Below are 26,006 nucleotides of genomic sequence, written 5' to 3'. Positions count from 1 at the left end.
CGTTTGATTGTTTTTCCATCAGGTACGGAAACATGGCGCGGAATATGGAATCGCAAGCGCATTGCTCTCTGCGTCGCAATGACTGAACGGCCATTTTCCAAAAAAGAGCGCACAGCGAATCCACGATGTTCTCCAGTCCAAATCATGATGTTAACTGAAAACGGTTGAGAACAACCTTCCTAATGAGACCCTGCCCAACAACCTACTCACGCCATCTGGTGAGCAACGGATTTTTCAAACTCGGGCAAACCTTTCGCCGCACCCTGTATATATATATATATATATATGTATCATGTAATTATTCATAATTATTTCCGACAGTTTAATTTTTAGTTGTAACTCACTGAAGAATACATTTCTTTCATACTAGAAATAGTTTAAATGTTTAAATTGTTAAAACAAGCCTAATTTTTTAAAGAGGTAAATTGTTTCTTCTTTTTTAATCAATATGTGCCTGCTGCGACGTCTCGGTTTTATCGTTTTTGCAGTACTTACCAGTTACTACATCACACAGCACAACAGGGATAAAAAGTTTTCTCTGTTGAATCGCGTGTGCCAGACCAGACGTAAATGTACAATTTGCAACTTGGAAGAATCTCTATAACACTCTATTTCACTAGTCGAAACCGAGACGTTTGTAAATTCAGTTAAAGGAATGTCGCATGCAAGATTGACTACATGCGACGAGCCGAGTGTAAAGAGAAGAAAGAAGAGCATCATATAGTCAACAGGTTGATGTGATTCTTCTTCTTTTTATAACTTTCCTCCTGCGCCCACATTCTTCTCTTATAGCTCTTGAGCTCCCTCGAGCACACCAGCGTGAATATCACAGACGACATAACGTACAACACTAGCCAGATGCTGATGTCGAACCCATTCAGGCCCTCCCCCCCGGAAGTGGTGCGCTTGGCTTCCACAGCGAGTCTCTCCGGCCTCTTCACTCTCGATCCATTGGCATTGATCATATCATCGATATCGTCGGTATTGTCAATCCCGTCGTACTTGATACCGCTATAGCTATATTTGTGCTTGAGATATCGCAACACCTCCTCCTCGTTCCAGCTACCATTAGCAAACTTACAGGCCGCACAGTGCTCGGTCGTAGGATACTGTATCTTCTTGTGCTCGGGATCCTCCGTCTTGTCGCCCGATAACCGTGCATTCACTTCATTATGAGCTCGCCATAGCCAGATCACAGCCTCGTCTCTGCTGCGCACGTCGAATATCCCATTCCTAGCGGCCATTTCCACGAAGTGAGCAGCGCAGTCGGCACATCCGAAGAAACTTTTCACATAGCCGCGCATCGCTCGCAACACCGCGGCGGGATCATCGTCCTGTAGGACGGCTCCATTCACGGTCAATGTATGAAACATTGTCCATAAGCCGCAAGGATATCCTCTGTACGAATCCGTGCTACCCTTGCACCCTATCCATCGACGAGGCCCCGAGTATACCGGCGACATCTCCTCTTCCGTTGTCTTGACTAGTTGACTGAATTCCTCACCGGTCATTCGAGTTTTACTCTCGACGACGTCTCGAATTACTTCCAGATACATGTTGCTTCGTCGTAAAGGAAAGTACGCTGCCAACACTGCGAGGTATCTCCGTAACGCCTCCATTTTCTCGCCTTCAATCGACTTCGTCAGCGGTATCTCGTGATTGATCGAATAGCGCAGCGCGCTTTCTAGGTCGAGCTGATACAAACGATCGTCCACCATTTTCTTCGACGTTGACTGTCGAGCTTCTTCAGCTTTTTCGATCGTCGCCGCGATCGTTGTTTGCTGTGCGTCACGCGACATCGCTGTCATCGTACTCGCCTCGTAGATATTCACTCCTCTCGCGATCACGTAATCCTTGATAGCACGTCGAACACCCTGCCTCGTCGGTATTCTAACGTTGATTACTCTGTGCGACTCGTTACGACCAAAAGCTATCAAGCTCGGGAACTTTGTCACTTTATTCGTCACGCACAGCAACTCATTGTCGGAAGTAGCTCTGCGTATCTGTAAGCTGTTGATCCTGTGCAGATCGAGGATTACTTCCGTGCCTAAGTGGGAATCTGTGTTCTCGAAAATTAGGAAGAAATACTTTACGTTGCTGGAGGCTGTTTTCCATACGTCTGTTATTTCGACGTTTCTGCAATCAATGATCAGCCGCTTTAGAAATATTACGTCTTGAACTATAAAACATTTCCTTTCTAATTACGGTAAGAAAGCAGTTTGAATGTGTACAACACACATACCTGTAAGGTGCAATGTTAGGCCATGTGGATCCCCGTCCTTCTTGTTGTTCTGTTTCGAGCCTATTCACTAAATTGTATCTTACTGAATCAACACTGTCCCCTTTCTCTATTACTATACCTAGAGACGGTGGATGCGCATTTACGGAGAAATATTTCAACATCGGGTAGTGCATAATCTCATAATCACGACAGATCGGATTATTCTCATCGTCGGCGCAATCTATCGCGGCGACTACAACGATATCGTTCCAAGCTGAAATATCGATTTTTCACTTATTTTCATAACGTCAATAGTATCCAGCTTTTTACTTTGTGCAAGTTTATCCATATTGTGGAATGATTCACAGAGAATTTGGAATATTAACAAATTCAAGAACTCATCAAAAAATTTGTCATGATAATTGTTTCTAATTATCTGTTCAGAAACTTACAGAGGATATCGCTCGCCAGAGCTTTCCAACTAGGTGCGAATCTATAACAGAAACCGCACCAGCTGTTATAAAATTCAACCAGCCATCCCCTGGTGCTACCATATACGGTTGCTCTGAAGTTTGTAGCATTAAGAATCACTACGTCATCGCTGGTATTGTACAAGCCTTGGTTGCCTATTAGACTTTGATCCTTACGTGGTACACCAGCTATGCTATTCCTAACTGTTATCAGTGTAATCAGTAGACATAATTTCAACATGATCTCTGCTACATCCAGCTGCTTCATCTTATGCTATATCTCTGATATCTGACATTCGATCACTCTGTTTTTCTACAATTATACATATGGGATTAAACATAAATATGTTAATATATCTTTCATACATATTCTGTATTTTACTGGAGCATTTTTTATCTTTCATATGTAAACTATATGAATTTTTATATCAGACATATCTTGTGTCACATAAAAGTGTCGGATTCTCAAAATGAACTAAAACTGTTAACGAAAAGAGATTGCATATATGTGACCAGTTGTATTAAAATTGTTCTCACAAATTACAAATATTTAATTACAAACTAATTGATTTCATTAAATGTTCAGTCAAAATTAAAGTCATGAGCGTTATTCGGGTAATAAGAAATAGCGAGAACGGTCACTTTCAAACGTCGTAATTTGACACACTACTGGTATAATACATGTATGATATTATAGTTAGTATTATATTAAATAATGAAATTTTACGCTGTGTATAGGCACGGTACCTCTCTCAATAATCGTTAACCTCGTATTTTCCGAGAGACAAGTTCTCACTCAACTGACAGGGTCGGTTATGGTCGAACGTTATGCCGATTATACCTCAACATTAGCGTCGAAGAGTAATTTCCTAATTTACTAATTTACTTTAATAGATGTAAATGGCACCACCGATCGTGTAATCAGACATAACCAGACACTTGATGAGGTGTTGTTAGAGGAGAGAGCCCCCTTCCTGGGCATCGAATATTATTACAAAGTATAGAGGAATGTACATACATGTAGAAAGTGTGTTGGCGGGACTTTGCAGGAAAAGCGGTGGAAATTTGAGCGATTGGTAAATTCGCGCAATATGGATCCAAACGCACTAAAAGCAGATTTTTATCAATTCCTGAAACACTAACTATAATTAATAACTTTTTAGGAACATGCAAATAGGAGTCATATGTTTAAATAATCGAACACTGTACTTTTCTGATATCACATTAATGGTCCACATAAATATAAAACACACGATGCTTGTTTTCGTGCTGGATTGCTTGCTGGATAGAAATATTGTGTTCTGATTGGTTCATTTCCAAAAATGGATGAGACAATAAAACACCAATCAAAATACAGTATTTTCATCCAGCAAACAATCCACCATGAAAACAAGCATCGTATGCCACTGGCTTAAGATTTGTTCTTTATAACTAATCGCACTAGAACTGATCTAGCACAAGCTAGGAGCCAGGTTCTCGAAAATATGTGAAAAATATTGCGTCCAAACAATTGGTACACCGTGTTATCAAAAAGTTTGCTGACATCAGTCAGTGAACGCGTGTTTGGTGTAACGTGATATAAGGTCTGTTCGTTTTCGCTGCACCGTTGAACTAGTGCAATAAGTTGAAGCGAGACAAGTATATGTTTTCTCACTTCAACTTATTGCACTAGTTCAGCGGTGTAGCGAAAACGAACAGACCTATAATTGTTTCAGGAAGTAATTGATACATCCAATGAATATACATATTTGAGAGAAATCTTTGCTATTGTGATATCGATTTACAAATTTTGTATACAAATCTTAGAATACAATTTAAAAAAGATGACGGTGGTAAGTTGAACGTGTTCAGTGAAAAGTATTTTTTCGATGAAGTATATAAGGTTATGTTTGATATCGCGTAAAATACTCTTATGTATTATCTTGAAATGTTTTTAAACAATTGAATTTTAACTGAAAAGTTATTCAGTATATAATATTTTGCTGTTTTAGGAATTGAAGAAATTTCTCTATGGTCTATTAAGTGGCATAGAAGGTCTTCATAGTATATTAATTACTGATAGGGACGGAGTACCCGTTGTATCTGTGGCTGATGAGAAGGCACCAGAGTTAGCTATGAGAGCCAGCTTTTTGTCTACTTTTGGAATGGCAACGGATCAAGGAAGTAAACTGGGTCTTGGGAAAAATAAAATTATTATATGCATGTATAGTAATTATCAGGTAAGGTATACAATAAGCAGATAACATATTTATATTAGAATATAATATACAAGTATCATATAAACATATTTGGAATAAACTAGTATATATCAATTGATATCTGAGGTGGAAAAAGTAAAATATAAGGGAAACAATAATTATTACCAGGAATTATTTTATAGGAATATTATCTATATTATTTGTCTATATTATTAAATAATAAAGTATGTTTCTATAGTTATTAGTAAATATAACTACTAAGTGATTTTTAGTGCTTTATGGAATTTATTGTGTATAAGTTGTTTGACTTGAAATTTGACTTGTTTATATTATTGAATCAATACTTTAAAATCAATTTTGCAACTACTTCTCATTTTATTGAAATATATGGTATTATCTAAATATCGCTTAGATCAGTTCTCTCATTAATTCTTATTTGGTACTTAGGTGGTGCAGATGAATAAGTTACCGTTGGTTGTAAGTTTTATCGCTAGTCACAATTGCAACACTGGTCACATACTATCATTGGAAAATAAGATCGACCCTATTTTAAGTAGTTTAAAAAATGCAGTAGTGGAAGCCTGATGGTTACCTGTTGTCCATTATGGGTGATAAATGCTAAATACTACTGAGATGCAAATTTACGAACCATTGCAAATGTCGTAGGAACAGTGCCTGTACTGTATTACAGTGTCAGTACTTTTCTCAACGAAAACCGATCTGTTTCTATATTTCTATTTCTTTGTTAACGTTTTTGCATAATTTGAAAGCGTGTTTTCTGAGGATGAATAATTATATAATTTCAGTATGAAACTATATTATATAGAGTTTTCTGAGGACTAGAGATATTCTCAAGGCTAAAATTGATTTAATTATCAAGATAAAATATATATATATATATATTTTTTTTTTTAATCATTCTTGTTTAGTGTAATATTTTATTAATAGTATTAAGCAAATAAGTGTATGACAACAATCAAATGAAACGTGATTAAAAATAATTTTCTAAAATTGGATAGAATAAGTTGAGAATAGAAAAAATAAGTTGAAAAATTCTGCGAAATTCCAAAAAGTCCATTTAAGTATAATAATGTAGTACTTATGTTTTACAATTTTTGAGGACACACACACACACACACACACAAAGAGAGAGAGAGAGAGAGAGAGAGAGAGAGAGAGAGAGAGAGAGAGCGTATAATATGAAATCATTTCAACAAAATACCGAGCCGAATAACTAAATTTGGCAAGCAAGAAATTTCTAACAATACCTTGATAATCCACTTTGTACTAACAAAATATCCGCTTTATTACTTTTAATAGCATTGAGACTTTAACAATTATGAATAATCAAATTAAGATTTAAATCTGACAAACAAGTTATGTTTGTAAATATAAAAAAATGACGGATTTCTGTATTAAATCACATATCGACAGGTCGTTTTTCTAGTGATATTTATTGTGCATTATTACGATATGTGTGTGTAAAAATAATATATAATATATAAGTCACACAAGACTAAATGCAGGAAAAAACTATAAAGGATAGACCAAGGGTTTGTCCTCGAGACCATTTAAAATGTTCTGTGCTGCAATTATCGACATGTTATTGCGAGTCTTGAGCGTTGAGCTGCCCAAATGTGGCAAAATTTCTGTAATATTATATACACAAAATAAAAATCAATTGTGATGCGCTTATTTATGTGAAGAAATAATACAATATAAATATTATTATGATATATATCAGCGTTCGGTGTTACTTTCACTTTCAAGGCGATTTTCGGGAGCTTCGCCTGCTTAGTCCACTTTGCCGCTCCATACGCCCGGCTGGCTATGCCGAAAGAAATTTATCAAAATAATTTGATTATATAACTACCAATATATTTATATCATTAATAAATATATCGGTAGCTTGTAAAAATATACATCGAGTTATTTCGATAAATTTCTTTTAGCTATAAGCGCCTCACAGATAATACAATGTTAACTCTCTCTCAAGCAGAATACCGTAACAGTCAGTTGCGTGATCAGCTGGAGCAGCAAGGGGAAGTGAGTAGCTTCCGAAAGTCACCTCGATGAAAATGAAAGTAACGTCGGGCACTCATATGTGCAATTCATATGAGGACTACTAACCGACATTAGGTAGTTTTAGAAGTTCGTGATCCAATGGCAACGGTTCTGGATCGGTAACGTCTAATCCAGCAGCGAATATTTTCTTATTACGAAGAGCTCTCACAAGCGAATCTGTCTTTACGATCTGGCCGCGAGCTATGTTCACAAAGACGGCTGTACTTTTCATCTTATTGAAAGCATTGTCATTGAAGAGCCCTCTGGTTTCGTTATTCAATGGGGCCGCGACGACGAGGAAGTCACTCTGCTCTAGAAGCTCGTCTAAAGATACGAATGTTGCTCCAAGCTCATCACCTGAATCAGTAATTTTCAACAAGATGTTTAAAAGATCTCTATAAATTCATTATTCTCGCATAAATACGTAAAAGATTTCGTCAAAATTCGACAAAATTTATTAGATACCAATATAATTATTTAGTGGAATAAATACGAACAAATAATTTAGATATAAAATTTGCAATACCAGAGTCCGGTTAGAGTGTAAGTACAATTATCAATGTATAATAAAATTGATAGTAACTATTTTAGTATACAATATAACAAAAAAACTGTGTGTGTGTGTGTGTGTGTGTGTGTGTAATTACAGTGTACATACAAGTAAAATATATCTTATTGTAAAAATAATAAAAAGTTCATATAAACATATGCAGTTTATATGAACTTTTTTCATTAAGTCCTATGTGAATCCTCCACAGTGGGCTCCCGTGTTGTGAAACACCCTACATATTCATGTTACATAATAATATGTTCAAAGATTTTTATCATTGGATAATTAATTTATACAAATATATGCACGCGTGTGCTTCTGTGTGTATCTGTGTGCAGGAAAAGAGAGAGAGATTCGTTTGAGTCCTTAAACTTTCAAGTACAGATGTAGAATACATTTCCAAATACAATTAATTAGAAAGGGCGTCATAATCTCCGTAAATATTGCAGGTATTTAAAATCATAAAAGATATGTGTCTCTAATCATAACTTACCTGCTTTTTTGCGCGAATGTCCAGTATAGATGAAACGTCCCACCTCGAATCCCATCAATCGCTTAACGATCGCTTGACCGATATTTCCTAGACCGAAGATACCGACTGTGGATCCTTGCAGATCTTGCCCCAGCAACCACTGTGGTCTGTATTCCACCTGACCTCTTGATTAAATCACCGTATATATTAACAGACACGTTTCCTTAAGTATATAATAAAGTGTTTCAATTAATCCTCTATAATCTGATCCGATATGTGACTTGTACATCGACCATTAATCAAGTAAAAATAAGATAATAGCGCGATGTATATAATATATAGCTAATGCTACAAATTTCTTGAATGTGCAATAAATAATTGAAACGATGGAGGATCTTGGTCCAAAGTGAAATCTTATTTACTGTTCTAATTTCAAGCGACCTTCGTGAGCGCGTCTCGCCGCAGATAACATTAAGAGCACAGCCACTTCTGCGACTGCAGCAGATAAAACTTGAGGCGTGTGTCCCACTTTGATTCCCCTCCTCTTAATTTCTGGTATATCCAAATGATCGTATCCGGCCGACATTGTCGATACAACTTTCAAATTTGGGCCTGAAAAAAGTAGACGTTGACAACTTATTATTCAACAAGATCTTCATTTTCTCTTAATGATACTTCATCGTCATACTAGTCTATAATGTTTCAGGCTTTCAGTTCTATATTAAGCTTTGGGGAAATTGATTGGTTAGTAAATTTCATGAATCCTTTACATTTATTTAAATAGATGGTTTAAATTAATAATTTAACAGAAAATATTGCTTAGGGAGAATTCACACCTTCACAGAAAAGCAACAACCAATCACAGCTCGTGCTGGTAGTAAGTATTAGATGAAGCAGAAACTACCAGCGCGAGTTCTGATTGGCTGCTGCTCTTCTGCTTTTCTATCGAGATGTGATATTCTGCCTTAAAGTTGCTTAAAGAGTTTGAACATTTACCGGCGATATCGAGAAACTCGCTGTTCACATTTTGATGGTTGGCGAGGAACACAGCGTCGTGTCCTGGTAGAGCTTGCAGCACTTGTTCCCGAGTGCTTATGGCATTTGGCAAAATTGTAATGTCGCATCTATATATCCCGATAACATAAATAATATAATTTTACGGGCATCTGTAATTAATTCCAACTTACTTGTTTCGAAGCAAATCGATGCCGGGAGCCGGCGCTTCGTTGCTAGTTACCAATACTCGCGGTAGGCTCACCGATAGATTCATCGTGCTGGAACAGATCCTATGTTTGCTTCCGATTAATGGAAAAGCGACAATTTGTGGAGAAGCAAGCTTTCTAACCAAGGAACGTACGTACTTACGTTCAAATTATGTCACACGATGGAGTGGTTAAATTCAACAGACAATTACAGTAAAATCTCTGCACATTTATCGTGTATTATTTTCCGGTGTGATCACTGTGTCCGTAGAATATGTTGCGCGAGTAATAGTGACGAGATTACACGTACCTAGCCCGAACCGGTTTCAAGATTACATAAAAGATAAAAAGCGATGATACAGTTACATAAGCTTCTTCATATTTTATAGATGCCTGAACAGTTGTTCGGAATAAAGGTGTTATATCGCGTAATATTCGCGAAAATATTACCGAAACATGTATGTATCCCTCAGACACTTTATGACACAAACAAAAGCAACGAGACTAATTGACATTCGCTCATTTCCGGTGTGATTCCGACTTTCGTTTCAAAATATATGTATTGTGGCAAAACAACGGTTGAAAAACAGCTACTGTGGGACGAGGTTCCTTCGATTCGGAGAGGTATTGTAACGCGAGGCGTGTTTTATTCCACTATTTTTCTTAAATTTATTCTAAAGGCCATTCTACAATGCATCGCAAACGCCCAGTCGCGAAGGATGGCAACCACTATAGCTATAATGTGGTATTTTGCAATGAGGTGTTACGATCGCCAGTCGCTGTCTTGCTCTCGGCTGGTCATATTTTTCCATCCGCAGTCCATACTATATGTCCATGGCCTCCATAGACCTGCGGGCCTTTAAGGTTTCCACACATGGATTGTAAACGTAAAGCAGTACTGCCCAACCAATCACAAAGCTCTTTTTTCTTCTTATCAAATAAGCGATTTTTTATCAAATAGGTCATATATTTGTAGTTATAATTATATATATTTATTTTTATCAAATAAGTAATATATATTTGTCTCACACCGGTTCAGCGGTGCAGTTGTAAAGAATAGACTACATGGGTAACTTCGGCGAGGAAAGGAGCTCTCTCACCGATTTGGCTGAAACTTTGCAAAATTATGTATTTTGCTGCGTAAAACACGAATGTGAAAGTAAAAATCGTAGGATAAAAATGATAACTTAGGATCTACCTGTGTCACTCTCCTAAGTATCCTTTATTTGAGTAAGTACATGGATTGTGATAAAAAAAAATAGATACATAACAGATTTCCTAACCGTCAAACACCTGTCACCCTTTTTTGTTCTATTTGAGAGCGACTCTTTCCTATTCGTATTTTACACACCAAAATACACAATATTACTAAGTTTCAGCGAAATCGGTGCCTCTTTCCTTCACAATTACCCCGGCTATTCCGAACTGTGACAATAGGGTATCCCCTAAGAGACGGGAAAGTATTAAGCTTGTGCATGTGATCGTCTAGTGTTATCTTCAAACGGTTCGTCATATATACGTGCAATCAATCTTTCGTCATCATGATTCGCGTGAATATATTCTACGGACATCGTGATGACACGGTTATTAGAAAGTGATAATACGCGGCAGATGAGTCCAAGTGCAGAGATTGTAGGCAATTGCAGGCAATTGTCCGTTAAATTTAACTTTTTCATCGTGATATTACATAATTATGACATAATTGATTATGTAATATATAAGTGATTATTACATAATTTTGATGTGAGTATAATTTCCCATATTGCTATGAGTATATACACTTGTGAACATTTAACTGTGGATTTTCACGAATTTCAGCTTTTCCCTTAATTGGAAGGAAATATGAGATTTGTCCTTGCACGGGTTGTTAAGGGCAGATTGAATTTAAATAGCGCAATGAATCTATCATCAGTGAGTTTACCACGGGTGTTAGTAACTAGCAACGATGCGCCAGCTCCTGGCATCGATTTGCTTCGAACCAAGTGAGTTGAAATCAATTTCATATATCTGCAGAATTATATTATTTATGCTGTCGGAAAATGTAGATGCGACGTTACAATTGTACCAACTGCCGTAAGCGCTCGAGAACAAGTATTACAAGCTCTACCAGGACACGATGCTGTGTTTCTCGTCCACTATTACAATGTCAACAGCGAGTTTCTCGATGTCGCCGGTAAATTGTTGTATTCATGTCCTTTAAGCAAACTTCAATTTTAAGCAATATGTTAAATAGTTAACTTATTTGTTTAAATATTTATAAAGCAGGATTTATCAAAATTACTGACTAATCAATTTCCCTTAATATAGAACTGAAAACCTGAAGCATTATAGACTAGTATACGATGAAATATCATTAAGAGAAAATTATTAATAAAGGTTATTTTCAACGTTGTTTCTTTTTTTTCTCAGGTCCAAATTTGAAAGTTGTATCGACAATGTCAGCCGGATATGATCACTTGGATCTACCGGAGATTAAGAGGAGAGGAATCAAGGTGGGACACACGCCCGGAGTATTATCTGCCACAGTTGCCGAAGTGGCTGTGCTCTTAATGTTATCTGCGGCGAGACGCGCTCACGAAGGTCGCTTGAAATTAGAACAGTAAATAAGATTTCACTTTGGACCGAGATTGATCCTCCATCGTTCCAATTATTTATTGCACATTCAAGAAATTTGTAGCATTAGCTATATATTATATACATCGCGCTATTATCTTATTTTTACTTGATTAATGGTCGATGTACAAGTCACATATCGGATCAGATTATAGAGGATTAATTGAAACATTTTATTATATACTTAAGGAAACGTGTCTGTTAATATATACGGTGATTTAATCAAGAGGTCAGGTGGAATACAGACCACAGTGGTTGCTGGGGCAAGATCTGCAAGGATCCACAGTCGGTATCTTCGGTCTAGGAAATATCGGTCAAGCGATCGTTAAGCGATTGATGGGATTCGAGGTGGGACGTTTCATCTATACTGGACATTCGCGCAAAAAAGCAGGTAAGTTATGATTAGAGACACATATCTTTTATGATTTTAAATACCTGCAATATTTACGGAGATTATGACGCCCTTTCTAATTAATTGTATTTGGAAATGTATTCTACATCTGTACTTGAAAGTTTAAGGACTCAAACGAATCTCCCTCTCTTTTCCTGCACACAGATACACACAGAAGCACACGCGTGCATATATTTGTATAAATTAATTATCCAATGATAAAAATCTTTGAACATATTATTATGTAACATGAATATGTAGGGTGTTTCACAACACGGGAGCCCACTGTGGAGGATTCACATAGGACTTAATGAAAAAAGTTCATATAAACTGCATATGTTTATATGAACTTTTTATTATTTTTACAATAAGATATATTTTACTTGTATGTACACTGTAATTACACACACACACACACACACACACACACAGTTTTTTTGTTATATTGTATACTAAAATAGTTACTATCAATTTTATTATACATTGATAATTGTACTTACACTCTAACCGGACTCTGGTATTGCAAATTTTATATCTAAATTATTTGTTCGTATTTATTCCACTAAATAATTATATTGGTATCTAATAAATTTTGTCGAATTTTGACGAAATCTTTTACGTATTTATGCGAGAATAATGAATTTATAGAGATCTTTTAAACATCTTGTTGATGATTATTACTGATTCAGGTGATGAGCTTGGAGCAACATTCGTATCTTTAGACGAGCTTCTAGAGCAGAGTGACTTCCTCGTCGTCGCGGCCCCATTGAATAACGAAACCAGAGGGCTCTTCAATGACAATGCTTTCAATAAGATGAAAAGTACAGCCGTCTTTGTGAACATAGCTCGCGGCCAGATCGTAAAGACAGATTCGCTTGTGAGAGCTCTTCGTAATAAGAAAATATTCGCTGCTGGATTAGACGTTACCGATCCAGAACCGTTGCCATTGGATCACGAACTTCTAAAACTACCTAATGTCGGTCAGTATATAATTATATTGTATCAGCTTTTCACACGAATAAACGCATCACATCACTGATTTTTATTTTCTATATATATTACAGAAATCTTGCCGCATTTAGGTAGTTCAACGCTCAAGACTCACAATAAAATGTCGATAATTGCCGCACAGAACATCCTAAATGGTCTTGAGGGCAAACACTTGGTCTATTCTCTATAGTTTTTTTTTGCATTTAATCTTGTATGACTTATGTATTACTTTTACACATATATATTATTATAATAATGTATAATAAATAGAAAAACGGTTACAAACGGTCGAAATTTGTCGTGATTTAATCAGGATTGGGTAAATTAACTTAAGCCTTCTGTGGAGTAGTCGCTGTCACTATCTTTGTTTAATGACGTCTGAAAACCAAGATTTATACTTTCAAATATAAAGATATATCCATAAAATGATATTTATCGATTCAGCAGATTTGTTAAATTGTATGAACATTTTTCTCTTACTCGAACACTCAATAAATAGTCGCAAAATTAATTTGACACGGGACCTTCTTTTCCAATCTCTTTTTACGACTATTTGTTAACCGCGGAGCCTTAAAGAATTCGACGATAAGATATTTCGCTGTTAAATAACCTTCGGTCGATAAATTTATGTTAAATCAACGTAAATGATAACTGCAGAATGTAGATCTGTGTATATATCGATAAAAATAGCGAGGGAGATGGGGGTAACCATACATATTAAGTGTACAAATTAATTCTATTATCTTTTTTTCCCCAAAAGATTGTCAAAAAATGGTATGGTATAAATTTTGATTTGTGGTCTGTTCCGGCCGAAGAAAGATAAAATGACGTTTTAGCGTTGTAAGCATCAAAAGAATCGGACCTATGAATATTGGTTTTAGTTGTCCGATATAAATATCCGAGATATTTAGCATACAATAAGTGTGTTAATTTTATAATTTACGATTATTAGGTGTTATCGATATGTATAGAAAACCTTCTATGACGAAGCGTATTAAAGATTTTTATGAAGTTGCATTACTGTAGTTATCATCTACGACAAAATGTGTTTCGAAAACATTATTCCATTTGACTTCAGCATATAATAAGGACGGAATGACTCGGTACGAAAGCGTCTAGAACGAATGTAGCTTACATTGATTCGACGCAAAATTTACCGACGGGAGGTTATTGAACAGCGATATTTTTCATGTACGCTAAATCCTGTAAGGTTACTACTTTGTCGGTATCAACACGCTTAAAATTTTAATCGGTTGCTTTGATTCTAAATTATAAAGACACATGTTTCAAGAGAGGGAAACAGATCCATACGAGAAGAAATAAAATGAAATTGCTCTCAGCACGACAAATGCTGGCGCAAGTATGAAAATATTTACATCAAGTCGCGTTACCTATGACGTAATTGTTATGTTTGTCCATTATGCAGCCAGTACGTCCTGTTTCTTACATGTGTCCTTATGTATCATATGAGAGGTAACCGCAGGATTTTCCTAAACGCTCTGGACGTTCTGCGCGACGCAGGTTTGGAGGTTATACGATTATGTTAGAAAACTAAGTAATTATTTGTGTCTTTTAAATATTTACGGTGGCACGTAAAAAGAAATAAACATAGCAGTCCTATATCTCTTCATTACTTATCTCTCGATATTATATTTATTTGATTTAGAAAATATAAATATTCACTTTTATGGTCACCTTGGTCCAAGTTGGAAAAGTAATTCAAAAACTAGAAAATTATGGTTTAATTTTGAAAACATTTTTTGGGCTTGTAGAGATCAACAGAAAATCCCAAATTTCAATCATTTTTCCGACAAGAGAAGAAGAATGAAAGGGTAGAGAGAAAAATAAGTCTTGAGTAAGAATTAACAAAAGTTAAATATTGTTTGTATATTTTTAATGTGTACACAACATTTTCAAATAAATTATACCATCTTTTTATCGCAGGACTGTATCCTTTTTTTAATACCGACATAACGACAAAGAGTCAATATATTGCAAGATGGTGTGGATATTACAAAATATTAGTAAGAAAGAGTCGATATTACTTGGTTTACTTGGTGTATCTCTAACAACTGTTGGTGTAACGTTGCTATATGAATTCTACAAAAAGGTAAGTTCAGGGAGGTAATTAAAAACAATTTCTTTAAATGTTTTCATATCGTATTCACCTTCTTCTAATTATTCTATCAAGTTGTGTGTATGGAAAATTTATTGAAATGTATTTCTCCCACTTGAATAATTTATTTACTGATATTACATTGCAGGAAAATGATAATATCTATGATCGGAAACGCAAATCATCATCCCAATTGATTTCAGTTGAACTTAAAGTGCCTAATTCGACTGTGGCCGCTGTTATTGGCAAAGGCGGTCATACGATCCGGGAGATAGAAATGAAAACTGATGTAACCATCAAATTGCAACAATTCAATCACAATTCTCAAGATCGAGCTTGCACTATATCGGGTCCTGCAGAGGGTGTTAAATTAGCAAAGATTATTATTCAAAACATAATAGACACTGTGCCTGTTATCGATAGATACGAGTTTTACGTGCCGTATAGATCTGTGAAACACATCTTAGGGAGAGGTAGGCAGAATCTATTGAAGATTCAAGAAACTTCCAATGCTAAAATCATCATCGACGACACTGATTTCAAGTCCGGTAAGTGTGTAAGCTCTTTAAGCGTTTTTATCGACGATTTTTGTTATAATAATCATTAGTTGTTACTTTACTGCAGTTTCTCATCCCGCAAAATATTCATACGGTGATAAAGATGGTAAAAAAAGAATAGTAGTACACGGGACTATTGAGCAAATAGAAGTGGCTCTTCGTCTCATAGAGGAGAAAGTGCGACTGGAAGATGGAGCTGCGCTACAAGATCTCTGTCTCACCAGAGTGCCTGGAGCTTATTCGAAACTTCTGACCGACGAATTGCCCGACGACCTCAATCTTGCCAAGATGATACTGTCACCATTACCGGCAGGCACATGAAGCGATTGCTCTATTAAATTCTTACTAATCTGTAATTTCATGGCATGTTGGAACTATTTCATTAATTATTAGAACGAAAATTTTGATTTTTCAACAGATGATGCAATGGAAGTGTATGTAAGTGCAATGGTAACACCAGGCCAATTCTGGATTCAAATACTCGGTTCTGGAATTATCTGTTTAGAGTCTTTGACAAATGAAATGTCGATGTTTTACGATGACGAAGAGAATAAAAAAATGCTGCTCTTGAAGAAAGTAAGTAAAACAATGATTCCATTCATGAATGTGATAATATTTAAATGTGTGTTACAAATTTATGTGTGTGTGGCAAAAGTCCCAAAGGAGAATAGAGGGACGCTATTTATAGCGCTCAAATCGAACGCAGCCCAAATAATACAGAGAAATTATACGCAATATTGTGTCATCAATATTTTATTGGTTTTAGATAAATGTGGGCGACCTAGTAGCAGCCAGATGCGAATATTACAATCAGTGGTACCGAGGGGAAATAACACAAATTCTAAATGAATCTCAATACAGGGTATTCCTCTTGGATTACGGAGACTTCATAGAGTGTATCAAAGAGAACATATTAGAACTCCGTACCGATATGTTGGGTTTACGACTGCAAGCCGTGGAATGCACGCTAGCGAATGTAAAGCCGAGGCAAGTTGCTATATGTCGATAAATTATATTTAAAATCGCTTAAGTAATTGGATTTCATATATAGACATAACATTATGATTTAGCTGTCTTGGACCAGCATAGATTTTCTGATACAACTATGTGTAGATGATATCTCGATACTCTTTCAATATTTTCAATTGATTGACGGGTCAGATTGACGCATAATGTAGGTAATAATGCATACATGGAGCAATTAATATAAAAAAAAAATTGAATTGCAAATACACGTGGTAAAATTAAGAAAACTCTCGAACTCTTCGTACAAACAATATTTTCTTATACAACGAAATTACGTTAATTGTCGTATTAGGGAAAAAGAAGAAGAAAATTGTTTAACAAGAGTGCACTTTACAGCTATATACAAATTCATGATAGTTGCACAGAGCTTGCAATATTTTACTGAATATATATGTAATCTATCTAGTCGCGTTTCATGTAAAATACTTTATGTATTATTTTCATTGAAATGAATTGTTATTCAGAAACGGTGAGTGGAATTCGGAAGCTTGCAAGCAATTCGCCGCCTGCACTTGGTTAGGACAATCGAAAGTTATGGATGCTACAGTTAAAGGCTACATAAATCGCTCCGTCGGCAACAAACAATCTCAACGTAAAAATGCGGTGATTCTATGCGTTGAACTTTACGATAGATATAAGGTGAGAACGATAAAATGAGACAAAAGAGCGGCAGTTTCTTTCAGAATTTCACACCCATTGAATCTCTCCTTGTTCTTTAGTTTTCGATTCTTTCATTCTCAAAATAGAGAGAATCTCTTTGCTAACTGCACAGTCATTTAGCAAAGTGTCAATTATCTTTTAATTATTACAAAATCGGGAGTGATTCTTTATGGCAGATATTTACACTGCTATATCTTGAATGCTAAATGCAAGCGACACTTCTTTCGATTTAGATTCTACTTCTATTTAAGGTACATGTACTTCCGAGAAATCTGTGAAACAGAGATTTTTTTTCTTCATTATTCACCGTTCTTGGCTAATCACGCTTAATTTACGAGTTTTCATATTACAAAAAATCGGGGAGGGGGGGAGGGGGGTAACAATTATGTACAACTTGAGATTTACAGCGATTTGTGTAATATTGCTCGATGATATTTATTTTGAAAATTGTTCTCCTTTTCCTGGTAATCTGAAAAACTCGTCACTGTATCACCCATCTTTCACGGATTTCTTAAATACTTTTTATTGTCTCACAGAAACTTCAAGTTGGGCAAAATCTAATAAATATGGGTTTCGCCGATTATAAGGAAGACACTCACTCGAAGATGACTGATATCGTGACAAGTCTAACGAAGCAACAGTTTTTATCCACTCGACTTCCGAGTAAGTCCAAGACTGCACACGCAGAAGAAGGCGAGATGAACAAGTCAGTATCACCTCCGAATCTATTTAGCTCCATAGCTCCGCGCCCGAAGGTAAGAACAATAGCGCGCGCGTGCATCATGCAGAACCTCTGTATAGTTATTGTATTTATCGTGTGTTATTTTTTACAATTTACGCAAATCTCCCGCGAACACAGTCATATTTAGTGTCAATGCGCGAGAATAAATGATTTTTTTACAACATGTCATGTGTGATGGATATTTATTGTGACTCAGCGATGTTAAACGATCCTTTTCCATTCTATAATTTTACAGAAAACCAATGAGCCGGCTCAAGTAATTGCAACGTCGGTGGAAGGTCGCCAAAGTGACGTCGCACCGGAGAAATCAACGTTGGATATAAATGATGCAAAACCTGATAAGTTTGAACCAGAAAACTTGCCCGCTGATAAGAAATTGGAGATAAATGGAAAGATGTGATTCGAAAAAAGTATTTCCTGCTTTCTATCTCTAGTATAGAAGGATTCCCGTTTTATTTTTATATTCTCTCATAGTTATGTATAATATGATACATTATATATATGTATATAATACTCGTGTATGTGCTCTCGCAGATTTTATCTTACATTATAATAAGACTTGCGGATTTGCCTGTTTTGTAGCAAAGTCGTGTCGAAATGTTAGAAAATATTTGAACGAAATTTGTATCATTCTAACTTTTCGTTTCATAATACAACATGACTGAAAAAAGGGACCAGGAACGTTGATCCATATATAATATTTAACTGTATATTATAATATCTAACTGTATTTCAATGTGGAAGAATGTAATAGAGCAACTAATATGTATCGTTCGTTATATATACTTGTAATTGAAGTTTCAATTGTAAATGAGCAGTATCGCCAAATTTATTTCTGTTAATTTTGCAAAACAGTTTAGTGTAAAAGAATAAAGATAGTTTCGGAAAAATCCGTTTATCGAGCAGTTAAATCATCGGGAATATCGCGGGCGAGCAAAAACGCTCGGAGGAAAGAGAGGATAATCGAAAGTTTGATCGAAAGAAGATCGAAAGTACCGAGGCGTGACTCGAGGAAGAAGGAGATAATCATTTCTTTTCGAGGACTCGGTACATTTCGTGGTCGTGCCAACTTGGCAACGAGATGAACATGCTGCAAGAAGTAGCCAGAAGTAATTGCCGGTTCCTTCGAAGGATTAGAAAGCTGTGGCGGAACGAAACGTATAAAACGCCGGCGATTGAGCCTCTCTCTTTAGTTCAACTTTAGTTCAACGTCAGGTTGACTTTCAGCTTACCATGAAGACGATGAATAATTTGGTAAATAACGACAAATTTTATCCGGCAATCTAACTTTCTTTCGTTTTTTCACCGCGGGAAATTTTCTAATCAAAGTCGAGTATAGTCGGATATATCGTTTAATAAATAATTAAACGAGAGAAAGATATCTCGTGGACAACAAAAGTTGATACTACACTCATCGTTTGCAAGCGAATTTAACTTCTCTCTTTCTCTTTTTCTCTCTCTCCCTCTCTTTTCTTTCTTTTTAATATTCAGGGTACCGCGTTGATGCTATTGTCCGTGGCTTGTAACGTGTTTGGTGGTCGACGTTACATTGCAATTCCCGTTGACGGCATTGACGGTATCGACGTAATTGAAGTGAGCCCGATTGCACCGTTGCTGGCGAGGATGGCTAGACAAACGGAGGCATATGTGCCGATCGGTGTTCACCAGGACGACTCTTCCGAGCGATCAGCGACGCGTATTCTGGATTACGTCGACTTCGGAGGACACACCGGTTCCAACGGCGCTTTTAGCTGGTACGCCGATTACCCGGCTCATCGTTTGTGATGCAGTTCTATCGAAAAATTCCGTCATTCGTGCGGTATATTCGTTACACGATAAGAGTTGCACGCGAAGGGAATTGTCCGAAGGAAAAGAGCTGTGATTTCAAGAATATTCAAACAAGAAATACCCTTTTGAAGCAGGCAAATCATTGAGAGACATCGAGATACCTCGAGGAATAAAAGGAACGAAGGACGATCTTGCATTGCAATTCAATTTTCTTTATTTTCCGGCACTCGTTATATGTACGATTACAATAAATAGCGGGAGGGGGGAGGGGGAGGTTGACAACAATCTCTTTGTTTTTTTTTTCTTTACGTTAACATTCAGCTAGAGGGATTCTATGAATCTAGAAATTCGGTAGAATCGATGCGGTCCCTCCTTGCTCTCTGATCGGATCCATCGATAAAACGATAGGTGTCTTTATACAACCAAGTGAAGTGCCCACATGTACGCGTGTCTCTTTAAAATGTACAGATAGGTATACATAAAATACATACGTACACTAAAACATCTGTTCATCGAAAGCTCGTGAATTCGTAAGCAACGCGCAATACATGAAATATTATTAGATCGATAAGAAATTAATATCTGTCACTGTCTTGACTGAAAGAGAGAGAGTTGGGTGTCTTCTGTATTCGCGTTTAGTCCCATTTAAAAACACACACACACGTCGAGAGCAAGTTTTCGCTGTTGATATCGGCTAAACTGTACATTTGATCACCAGCCGAGAAACAGAGTGAGGCGATATTTATATACGAGAATAGAGTCTAAAAAAGTAACACTGTATTAGTATAACCTTCGTCATTATATTTGTGCAAGGAAGAGAAAACGATCTGTCGGATGAAATCTTCGAACGAGAGAGAAAACTTCCATCTTAACAAGTTCCGTGCGAAATTGTTCTCCATGCGTGCACTAGTAATGTTAATCAAAATTCGCTTGGTTTTCCTTAAGTGAGAAACATAATTTTCCTAGATTAGGTAAGGGTTGGCTCATTCACGGAAACTTTATCGATACTTTTGATTATTCTTGCTGAAAATTCATCAGCGGCTGATACCTCGGTCTGTCTCCTCTCTTATTTCCTCGTATCGAAGAAAAAAAATCATATGAAATTTAATTCTCTCATTCCTAAAACTAATCGTTTAGCAGACGGTAACGATGTATTCACGTACCCCGACTCTCTTCGCGAATATTCATCAGTCAAATGGGCAAGTCTGAAATATTGAAGCGAGGCGGTTCTATCAGACGATGTCTTTGGAACTACTATTTCCGCAGGCAGTGGTGACCGAAGATATCAAACATGTAGCATTGCACTTCTTTCGTAGTGAGAATCTGTGCAATTCCATCGTGGGAATGAGAGAATTAATTGATTATGGAGAATCACACAACAGAGGCTGTAACTTACGTTTCTCCCAGCTCGTTTTTACATGGTGTACTGGGAGAGTAGAATACGAGGAGTGGCGGGCACAGAAGCCTCGGGTCAGGTGGTGCACCAGGCGAGTACCACCTTTTTGAATGGTACGAAAATCGCTCGATTCGGTTCACTGTTGAGAGAGAGGGAGAGAGAGAGACATCAAACATCATCGAGCTTTCTTGAAACGCTCTCTCGTCTCGCAAACTTACCACTCGAAGAACTTTCTACCGTGAAATGTACCGTCGGACGAGCCGTTGCGATACGGCAGCTCGACGCCCACGTGTGCATCTTCCCGGCCCGGAACAGAACCTATGTATCTCACGCGACCCTGAAGGACCCTGCCCTCCGGCGATATGACCTTGACGAGGTGATCCAGTTTGAGATCTCTCGGTATCTGGCGGACAGACAACGACTTGAAACGATTATCCGCCACGATCCGCCGACGACACGTACCTTTGGCAAATACGGCCTGGCATCCTGAGGAGGATGCCAATCGCGAATCAGATCGGGTTCCGAGTGTCTGCGCGCTCTTCTTCGCCTCTGTTTACTCCAATGATCCGTGCTGGCGCTTGATATCGTCAGCATAGAGTCGATACTTCGGCGCAGGTAATCCTCGGCCTCGTCGATCAACGATTCGGTGGAATCCCCGCTGTTCTCACCGCCGGCCGAATCCGAGCGCAGGTTGGGCAGGCTACCGCGCGTCGGACATTCTGCGTGCGAATCATCGTCACTTTCGACCCGTGCGCAAATCTCGACTCGCCCACGCTCCTTCGTACCTTGAAAGGTCACCTTGGATCGCGTCCTCTTTGGTAGATTTTTCGAAGAGGCTCTGGAGGAGGAGGTCTGCGACGGAGGATGCGTCGGAGACGACGGCATCGAGGACCACGTGGGCCGCGGCGTGGAAGTCGCGACCGGCGCCCGCCACGTGTCGAAGGAGGCCGCAGTCGCCCTCCAGGAATGCCTGCGCGGCGGAGCGCCGACCACCTCGGGCGACGGTATCGAGGTCAAGGAGCCGCGGTATCGGTAGAGGTCGCTCGACAAGCGGCAGTCGCAAGGACTCGGCAGGCCCGTCGCGGGGTTGCAACGCGGCCAGTATCCGGCGGGGGAACCCAGAGACTCACGTCGATGGGCTTCCGGCGTACGGAGGCCGCGCGAACACGTCTGCGGAAAAGGAAAGTTCCTTCTTCGTTCCGGGGGGTGAACGAAAGGCGTTACTACCTGGGCGTGGGGATCATGGCACAGGTGATCCGCGCTCCTCGACAACTCCGGCACCATGCTGGTGAAACTGATGTCCGACAACATGACCCTTCTGGCTTCTCGAGTCTTGTCCGACAGCCTCAGCCGGCCGGGCACTCCCGTCGGCAGGGCGAACTTACTCGGCAGGGTGGTGAAGGTGTGCGCGACCTTGTGCGCCAGATAGCTCTCGGACCGCCACTGCGCCGGCAGCGCGGAGATGTCCGTCTGGGCGCCGGATTCTCTCCGGGCGCCGCCGCCGCTGCGGTCCATCACCGGTCGCAACGGCGCGGAGCTCTTCCGCCGATTGCCAGCCAGAGCTTCCCGATGGATGATGGGCCTGAAAGGTCGCCCGGAAATTGCTCGAGCGCAAGGACCCATTTTACAAGCACCCACCTGTAAGCCGTGGGCGGCGCGGCCAGTGTGTTCCTTCTCGCGGCGTGTCGCAACGATCCGCCCTCGTCTTCCAACACGCCGCACTTGCTGATGTCGGTCTCGACCAGGACGGAGCACTGCGACCACATCTTGTTGAGCCTGGTGCTGGAACTCTCGTCGAATCTGTCGACGCTCTCCTCGCGATCGATGCTCGAGCTCTGCGAGGAGACGGCCTCCTCGACGGAGCTGGTCTTGTCGCCGTTGCAGACCAACGACTCGCCCTCCGCCGACTTCGTGTACTTGAGAAGAACGGGCTGGCTCGTCGCCTGGACTTGCCAGGACTCGGTCTCCGTGATGGACACGAGGTCCTCCTGCAGACCGAGATCGGTCTCGTCCGTCGTGAATATCAGCTCGATGTCGTCCAGTTCCTCCGATTCGTTCTCCGAATGTTCGTTTGGTCTCGAAGAATCGCCCTGCTGGCGAAGAGGCGGCTGCGTGTGGTCGCTGAACACGGAATTGTCGCCGTCGGAGATGGACTTTAGACTCAAGTCCTCGGTATCCTTATCGGGAACGTCGAGATGCTCCACGCCTGGAACGATTTCCCTCTCGAGGTTACAATATCTTCGGGGGAATTGTCGTTCGGTACAAACGTTACTTTACCCGAGACTTCCTCGTTATTAACCGCATTCGAAGACTTGCGACTTTCAATCGGAGGAACGACGCTCAGCATCGCAGGCTCGGCAATCTTCGAGCTGTCTTTCGACGCGTCGTTGCTGCTGTGGTGTCCATCGATCGCATCGGCCTTCTTCACGTCCATAGTGCCGGGATCCGAGTGTTGGCTGCCACATAAGAGGGGTCTCGAATGGCTATTAAATTTCGCGCCAACAGAAACGCTTACTTCGTACGCTCCTCTACGACGAGTCGTCTCGGACTGGTTGTTGCATCGCTGGAAAACTCGCAGCCTCTGCTCAAAATCCTCCGCCTGAGTGCGTGATTCTCGAGGGCCAGACGACTGACCGCGTCGACGTAGCTCTCGCCGGAGAAAGTCCCGACGCTCTCTTGCAGACGACGAAGTTCCTCTCGCGACGAATCCAAGGCTGAACGCAACGATACGACCGTCTGAATCACCAAGACAAGTTGACCAAGAGAAGCCACCGAATACTACGAGATATATCAACCGCATAAACAATTTCACATCTGATGGGACAGAAGTCTCTGAGAGAGACTCGCACTACGGTTCAAATTTTACAACACAAGTTTAACAGATACGACAAATTTCCGGAGAAGACGAGCTTTTTTACACGTATGAATGAATGAATCGTACTTGATGCAGGGCTCTTATAACATCTAATCCGGGTATTCCTGTAGATGGCAAGGAACCTCTAAAGAGCCTCTGAAGAGACGGTCGGCCAGTTTCGGCTTCCATGCCTCCACCACCCCGCCTGATATTCTCGAGCGAGCTCTACCTCTACCACCGATCATACCGAATTCTCTGTTGTCTTCTTCGCTCTGTTTTTCTTCCCCCACGAGACACTTGTTTCGGCAGCTTCCGTTTCAATACTTTTCCACCATCTTTCTCTGTGATGTTTTTTTCTGCAAAGTTTGATTTACTGATTTTCAAAAGGAAGGGACGATGCTACCTGTGATATAATTGTCTACAAAAGGTTACATCTCACGTCGCTTATTTTATACATATATAAATTGTATTATATATATGAACATTCTCCGCAAGCCATCACTTTATATATCAAAGTCGCATTTGATTCACGCGATTATCATTCTGTATCATCATTTTAGAATGTTTACATATACTAGGTTATATTATCAGTGTGTGTCTTCCATTGCACCCATTGTTTTCTTCTTTCACACTCCCTGATGGAAATGTTTTATTGAAAATATAATGAAATTTTAGTGATATATATTTGAAATTCCCTCTAGTTTCACCCTATTTCATTGTTACTCCATTAACCCAATTCTATAATTAAAAAAGAAAATAATAATCTGTATGATACAGCACACGTATAGCACAGCCTATTTTATCAATGCACACAGGAGTTGCATTTGTATCAAAAACATTTACAAGACTAGATTTACTGACAGGGTGCAATCGAATACGAGCGTAAGTTGTTTTATTTACACATTGTATTCAGTCTGATGCATTCAACGATGATCTAGGATAGCTCTTACATTTGCTGGACAGTGTACCCATTCGCTACGTCACGAATGACTCATCTGTGAAAACTCACCTTGTTAAGGGAAATTCGCAATAAATTCACAAACGAGTTTGCATTCTTCGAAATACCAACAACATCAGCAGAGATTTTCCCTTATCGGAATTAGTCGAGAATCATTCATCCTCCTGAACGAAGCGTTGGCTGAATGAAGAAATTGCGCTGGAAAATCCTCGGCAAAGAAAACACAGAGTGGTGGAGAATACTGTCAACAAGCGGCTAGATGAGTTATCCAAAGAAACACTCGGAATGAAGGAAGATCAATCGCGCGCGTTCGATTTCTCATTGGCGATTACAAAACTGCGTAATTCGTCGGAAAAAAAGGACATACTATACATGACGTTCCGACGGTTGTCGCTTGACGATTTTACCGACGTGTGACGGAAAAACACCGATACCGTGGAAAATTGACAAGCGTGAAGAAAGCGTCGCGGATGGAGCGGCGACCGTTGAGTAGCCTCTGACGAGCCGATAACGACGATCGATCGTTCGATCGTCAGCGGACTTGACGAAACGCGAGAAAGGACGAGTCCGGCCGTGAGGCTGCACGAACGCGCACCGTCAACGAAGACGTTCGATCGAGCGCCGTCGTCCGCTTCGGCCGCGCTCGGCTTTCACGGCGGCGCACGAAGCATCGCGCGCGCTCACCGCCGACTCGCATTATCCCTCGGATGAATCGTCTCCGGTGTCAATAACGCGAGC

General features: G+C 39.3%; 7 protein-coding genes across 20 annotated transcripts; 4 read left to right on the top strand and 3 right to left on the bottom strand.

Moving 5' to 3' along the window:
- The first annotated feature begins 6 nt into the window (after window positions 1-6).
- LOC106744197 (ragulator complex protein LAMTOR3-A) lies at window positions 7-6,079 on the top strand. Of its 2 annotated transcripts, XM_014618716.1 has the most exons (4): window positions 7-218; window positions 4,407-4,523; window positions 4,683-4,910; window positions 5,337-6,079. In XM_014618716.1, the coding sequence occupies exons 1-4, from the start codon at window positions 183-185 to the stop codon at window positions 5,472-5,474; spliced, it is 519 nt and encodes a 172-aa protein (XP_014474202.1). In that variant the 5' UTR covers window positions 7-182; the 3' UTR covers window positions 5,475-6,079. The 2 variants fall into 2 exon arrangements, with proteins under 2 accessions (XP_014474202.1, XP_014474203.1); XM_014618717.1 differs by lacking the exon at window positions 4,407-4,523.
- LOC106744192 (sulfhydryl oxidase 2-like) lies at window positions 246-3,975 on the bottom strand. 2 transcript variants are annotated; one of them, XM_014618697.1, is made up of 5 exons: window positions 3,901-3,975; window positions 3,710-3,821; window positions 2,674-3,004; window positions 2,243-2,495; window positions 246-2,136 (listed from the first exon to the last, which is right to left on the bottom strand). In XM_014618697.1, the coding sequence occupies exons 3-5, from the start codon at window positions 2,957-2,959 to the stop codon at window positions 717-719; spliced, it is 1,959 nt and encodes a 652-aa protein (XP_014474183.1). In that variant the 5' UTR covers window positions 2,960-3,004; window positions 3,710-3,821; window positions 3,901-3,975; the 3' UTR covers window positions 246-716. The 2 variants fall into 2 exon arrangements, with proteins under 2 accessions (XP_014474183.1, XP_014474182.1); XM_014618696.1 differs by lacking the exons at window positions 3,710-3,821; window positions 3,901-3,975 and adding an exon at window positions 3,439-3,695.
- A 245-nt stretch (window positions 6,080-6,324) lies between the features above and the next one.
- On the bottom strand, window positions 6,325-9,806 carry LOC106744195 (glyoxylate reductase/hydroxypyruvate reductase-like). 6 transcript variants are annotated; one of them, XM_014618707.1, is made up of 7 exons: window positions 9,628-9,806; window positions 9,163-9,249; window positions 8,972-9,099; window positions 8,398-8,587; window positions 7,997-8,160; window positions 7,020-7,310; window positions 6,325-6,538 (listed from the first exon to the last, which is right to left on the bottom strand). In XM_014618707.1, exons 1-7 carry the CDS (start codon window positions 9,690-9,692, stop codon window positions 6,423-6,425), a joined length of 1,041 nt encoding a protein of 346 aa, XP_014474193.1. In that variant the 5' UTR covers window positions 9,693-9,806; the 3' UTR covers window positions 6,325-6,422. The 6 variants fall into 6 exon arrangements, with proteins under 6 accessions (XP_014474193.1, XP_014474194.1, XP_014474196.1 ...); XM_014618708.1 differs by having other exon boundaries at window positions 8,972-9,066; window positions 9,628-9,805; XM_014618710.1 differs by lacking the exon at window positions 9,628-9,806 and adding an exon at window positions 9,337-9,581 and having other exon boundaries at window positions 9,163-9,261.
- Window positions 9,807-10,156: 350 nt separating this feature from the next.
- On the top strand, window positions 10,157-13,554 carry LOC106744196 (glyoxylate reductase/hydroxypyruvate reductase-like). Of its 2 annotated transcripts, none has more exons than XM_014618715.1 (8): window positions 10,157-10,407; window positions 10,557-10,920; window positions 10,996-11,159; window positions 11,223-11,350; window positions 11,587-11,776; window positions 12,018-12,181; window positions 12,871-13,161; window positions 13,246-13,554. In XM_014618715.1, exons 3-8 carry the CDS (start codon window positions 11,020-11,022, stop codon window positions 13,359-13,361), a joined length of 1,029 nt encoding a protein of 342 aa, XP_014474201.1. In that variant the 5' UTR covers window positions 10,157-10,407; window positions 10,557-10,920; window positions 10,996-11,019; the 3' UTR covers window positions 13,362-13,554. The 2 variants fall into 2 exon arrangements, with proteins under 2 accessions (XP_014474201.1, XP_014474200.1); XM_014618714.1 differs by having other exon boundaries at window positions 10,551-10,920.
- An 835-nt stretch (window positions 13,555-14,389) lies between these two features.
- Window positions 14,390-19,034, top strand: LOC106744194 (tudor and KH domain-containing protein-like). Of its 5 annotated transcripts, XM_014618703.1 has the most exons (11): window positions 14,390-14,531; window positions 14,598-14,726; window positions 14,944-15,026; window positions 15,116-15,281; window positions 15,436-15,835; window positions 15,912-16,157; window positions 16,263-16,420; window positions 16,611-16,831; window positions 17,335-17,509; window positions 18,067-18,285; window positions 18,508-19,034. In XM_014618703.1, the coding sequence occupies exons 4-11, from the start codon at window positions 15,171-15,173 to the stop codon at window positions 18,670-18,672; spliced, it is 1,695 nt and encodes a 564-aa protein (XP_014474189.1). In that variant the 5' UTR covers window positions 14,390-14,531; window positions 14,598-14,726; window positions 14,944-15,026; window positions 15,116-15,170; the 3' UTR covers window positions 18,673-19,034. The 5 variants fall into 5 exon arrangements, with proteins under 5 accessions (XP_014474189.1, XP_014474190.1, XP_014474191.1 ...); XM_014618704.1 differs by having other exon boundaries at window positions 14,390-14,692; XM_014618705.1 differs by having other exon boundaries at window positions 14,390-14,700.
- A 207-nt stretch (window positions 19,035-19,241) lies between these two features.
- LOC106744198 lies at window positions 19,242-21,413 on the top strand. Its single transcript, XM_014618718.1, has one exon. The coding sequence runs from the start codon at window positions 19,776-19,778 to the stop codon at window positions 20,055-20,057; it is 282 nt and encodes a 93-aa protein (XP_014474204.1). The 5' UTR covers window positions 19,242-19,775; the 3' UTR covers window positions 20,058-21,413.
- Window positions 20,314-25,937, bottom strand: LOC106744191. Of its 2 annotated transcripts, none has more exons than XM_014618694.1 (9): window positions 24,398-25,937; window positions 23,972-24,234; window positions 23,734-23,930; window positions 23,095-23,662; window positions 22,684-23,038; window positions 22,242-22,626; window positions 21,919-22,175; window positions 21,675-21,859; window positions 20,314-21,595 (listed from the first exon to the last, which is right to left on the bottom strand). In XM_014618694.1, the coding sequence occupies exons 1-9, from the start codon at window positions 24,497-24,499 to the stop codon at window positions 21,532-21,534; spliced, it is 2,376 nt and encodes a 791-aa protein (XP_014474180.1). In that variant the 5' UTR covers window positions 24,500-25,937; the 3' UTR covers window positions 20,314-21,531. The 2 variants fall into 2 exon arrangements, with proteins under 2 accessions (XP_014474180.1, XP_014474181.1); XM_014618695.1 differs by having other exon boundaries at window positions 20,315-21,595; window positions 23,734-23,912; window positions 24,398-25,934.
- Window positions 25,938-26,006: the final 69 nt, after the last annotated feature.

Source organism: Dinoponera quadriceps, unplaced genomic scaffold (assembly GCF_001313825.1).
Source record: "Dinoponera quadriceps isolate SergipeBrazil2010 unplaced genomic scaffold, ASM131382v1 scaffold707, whole genome shotgun sequence".
Classification (NCBI taxonomy): domain Eukaryota; kingdom Metazoa; phylum Arthropoda; class Insecta; order Hymenoptera; family Formicidae; genus Dinoponera; species Dinoponera quadriceps.
The sequence above is the reverse complement of the archived record's forward strand: the minus strand, read 5'-3'. Positions and strand labels throughout refer to the sequence as shown.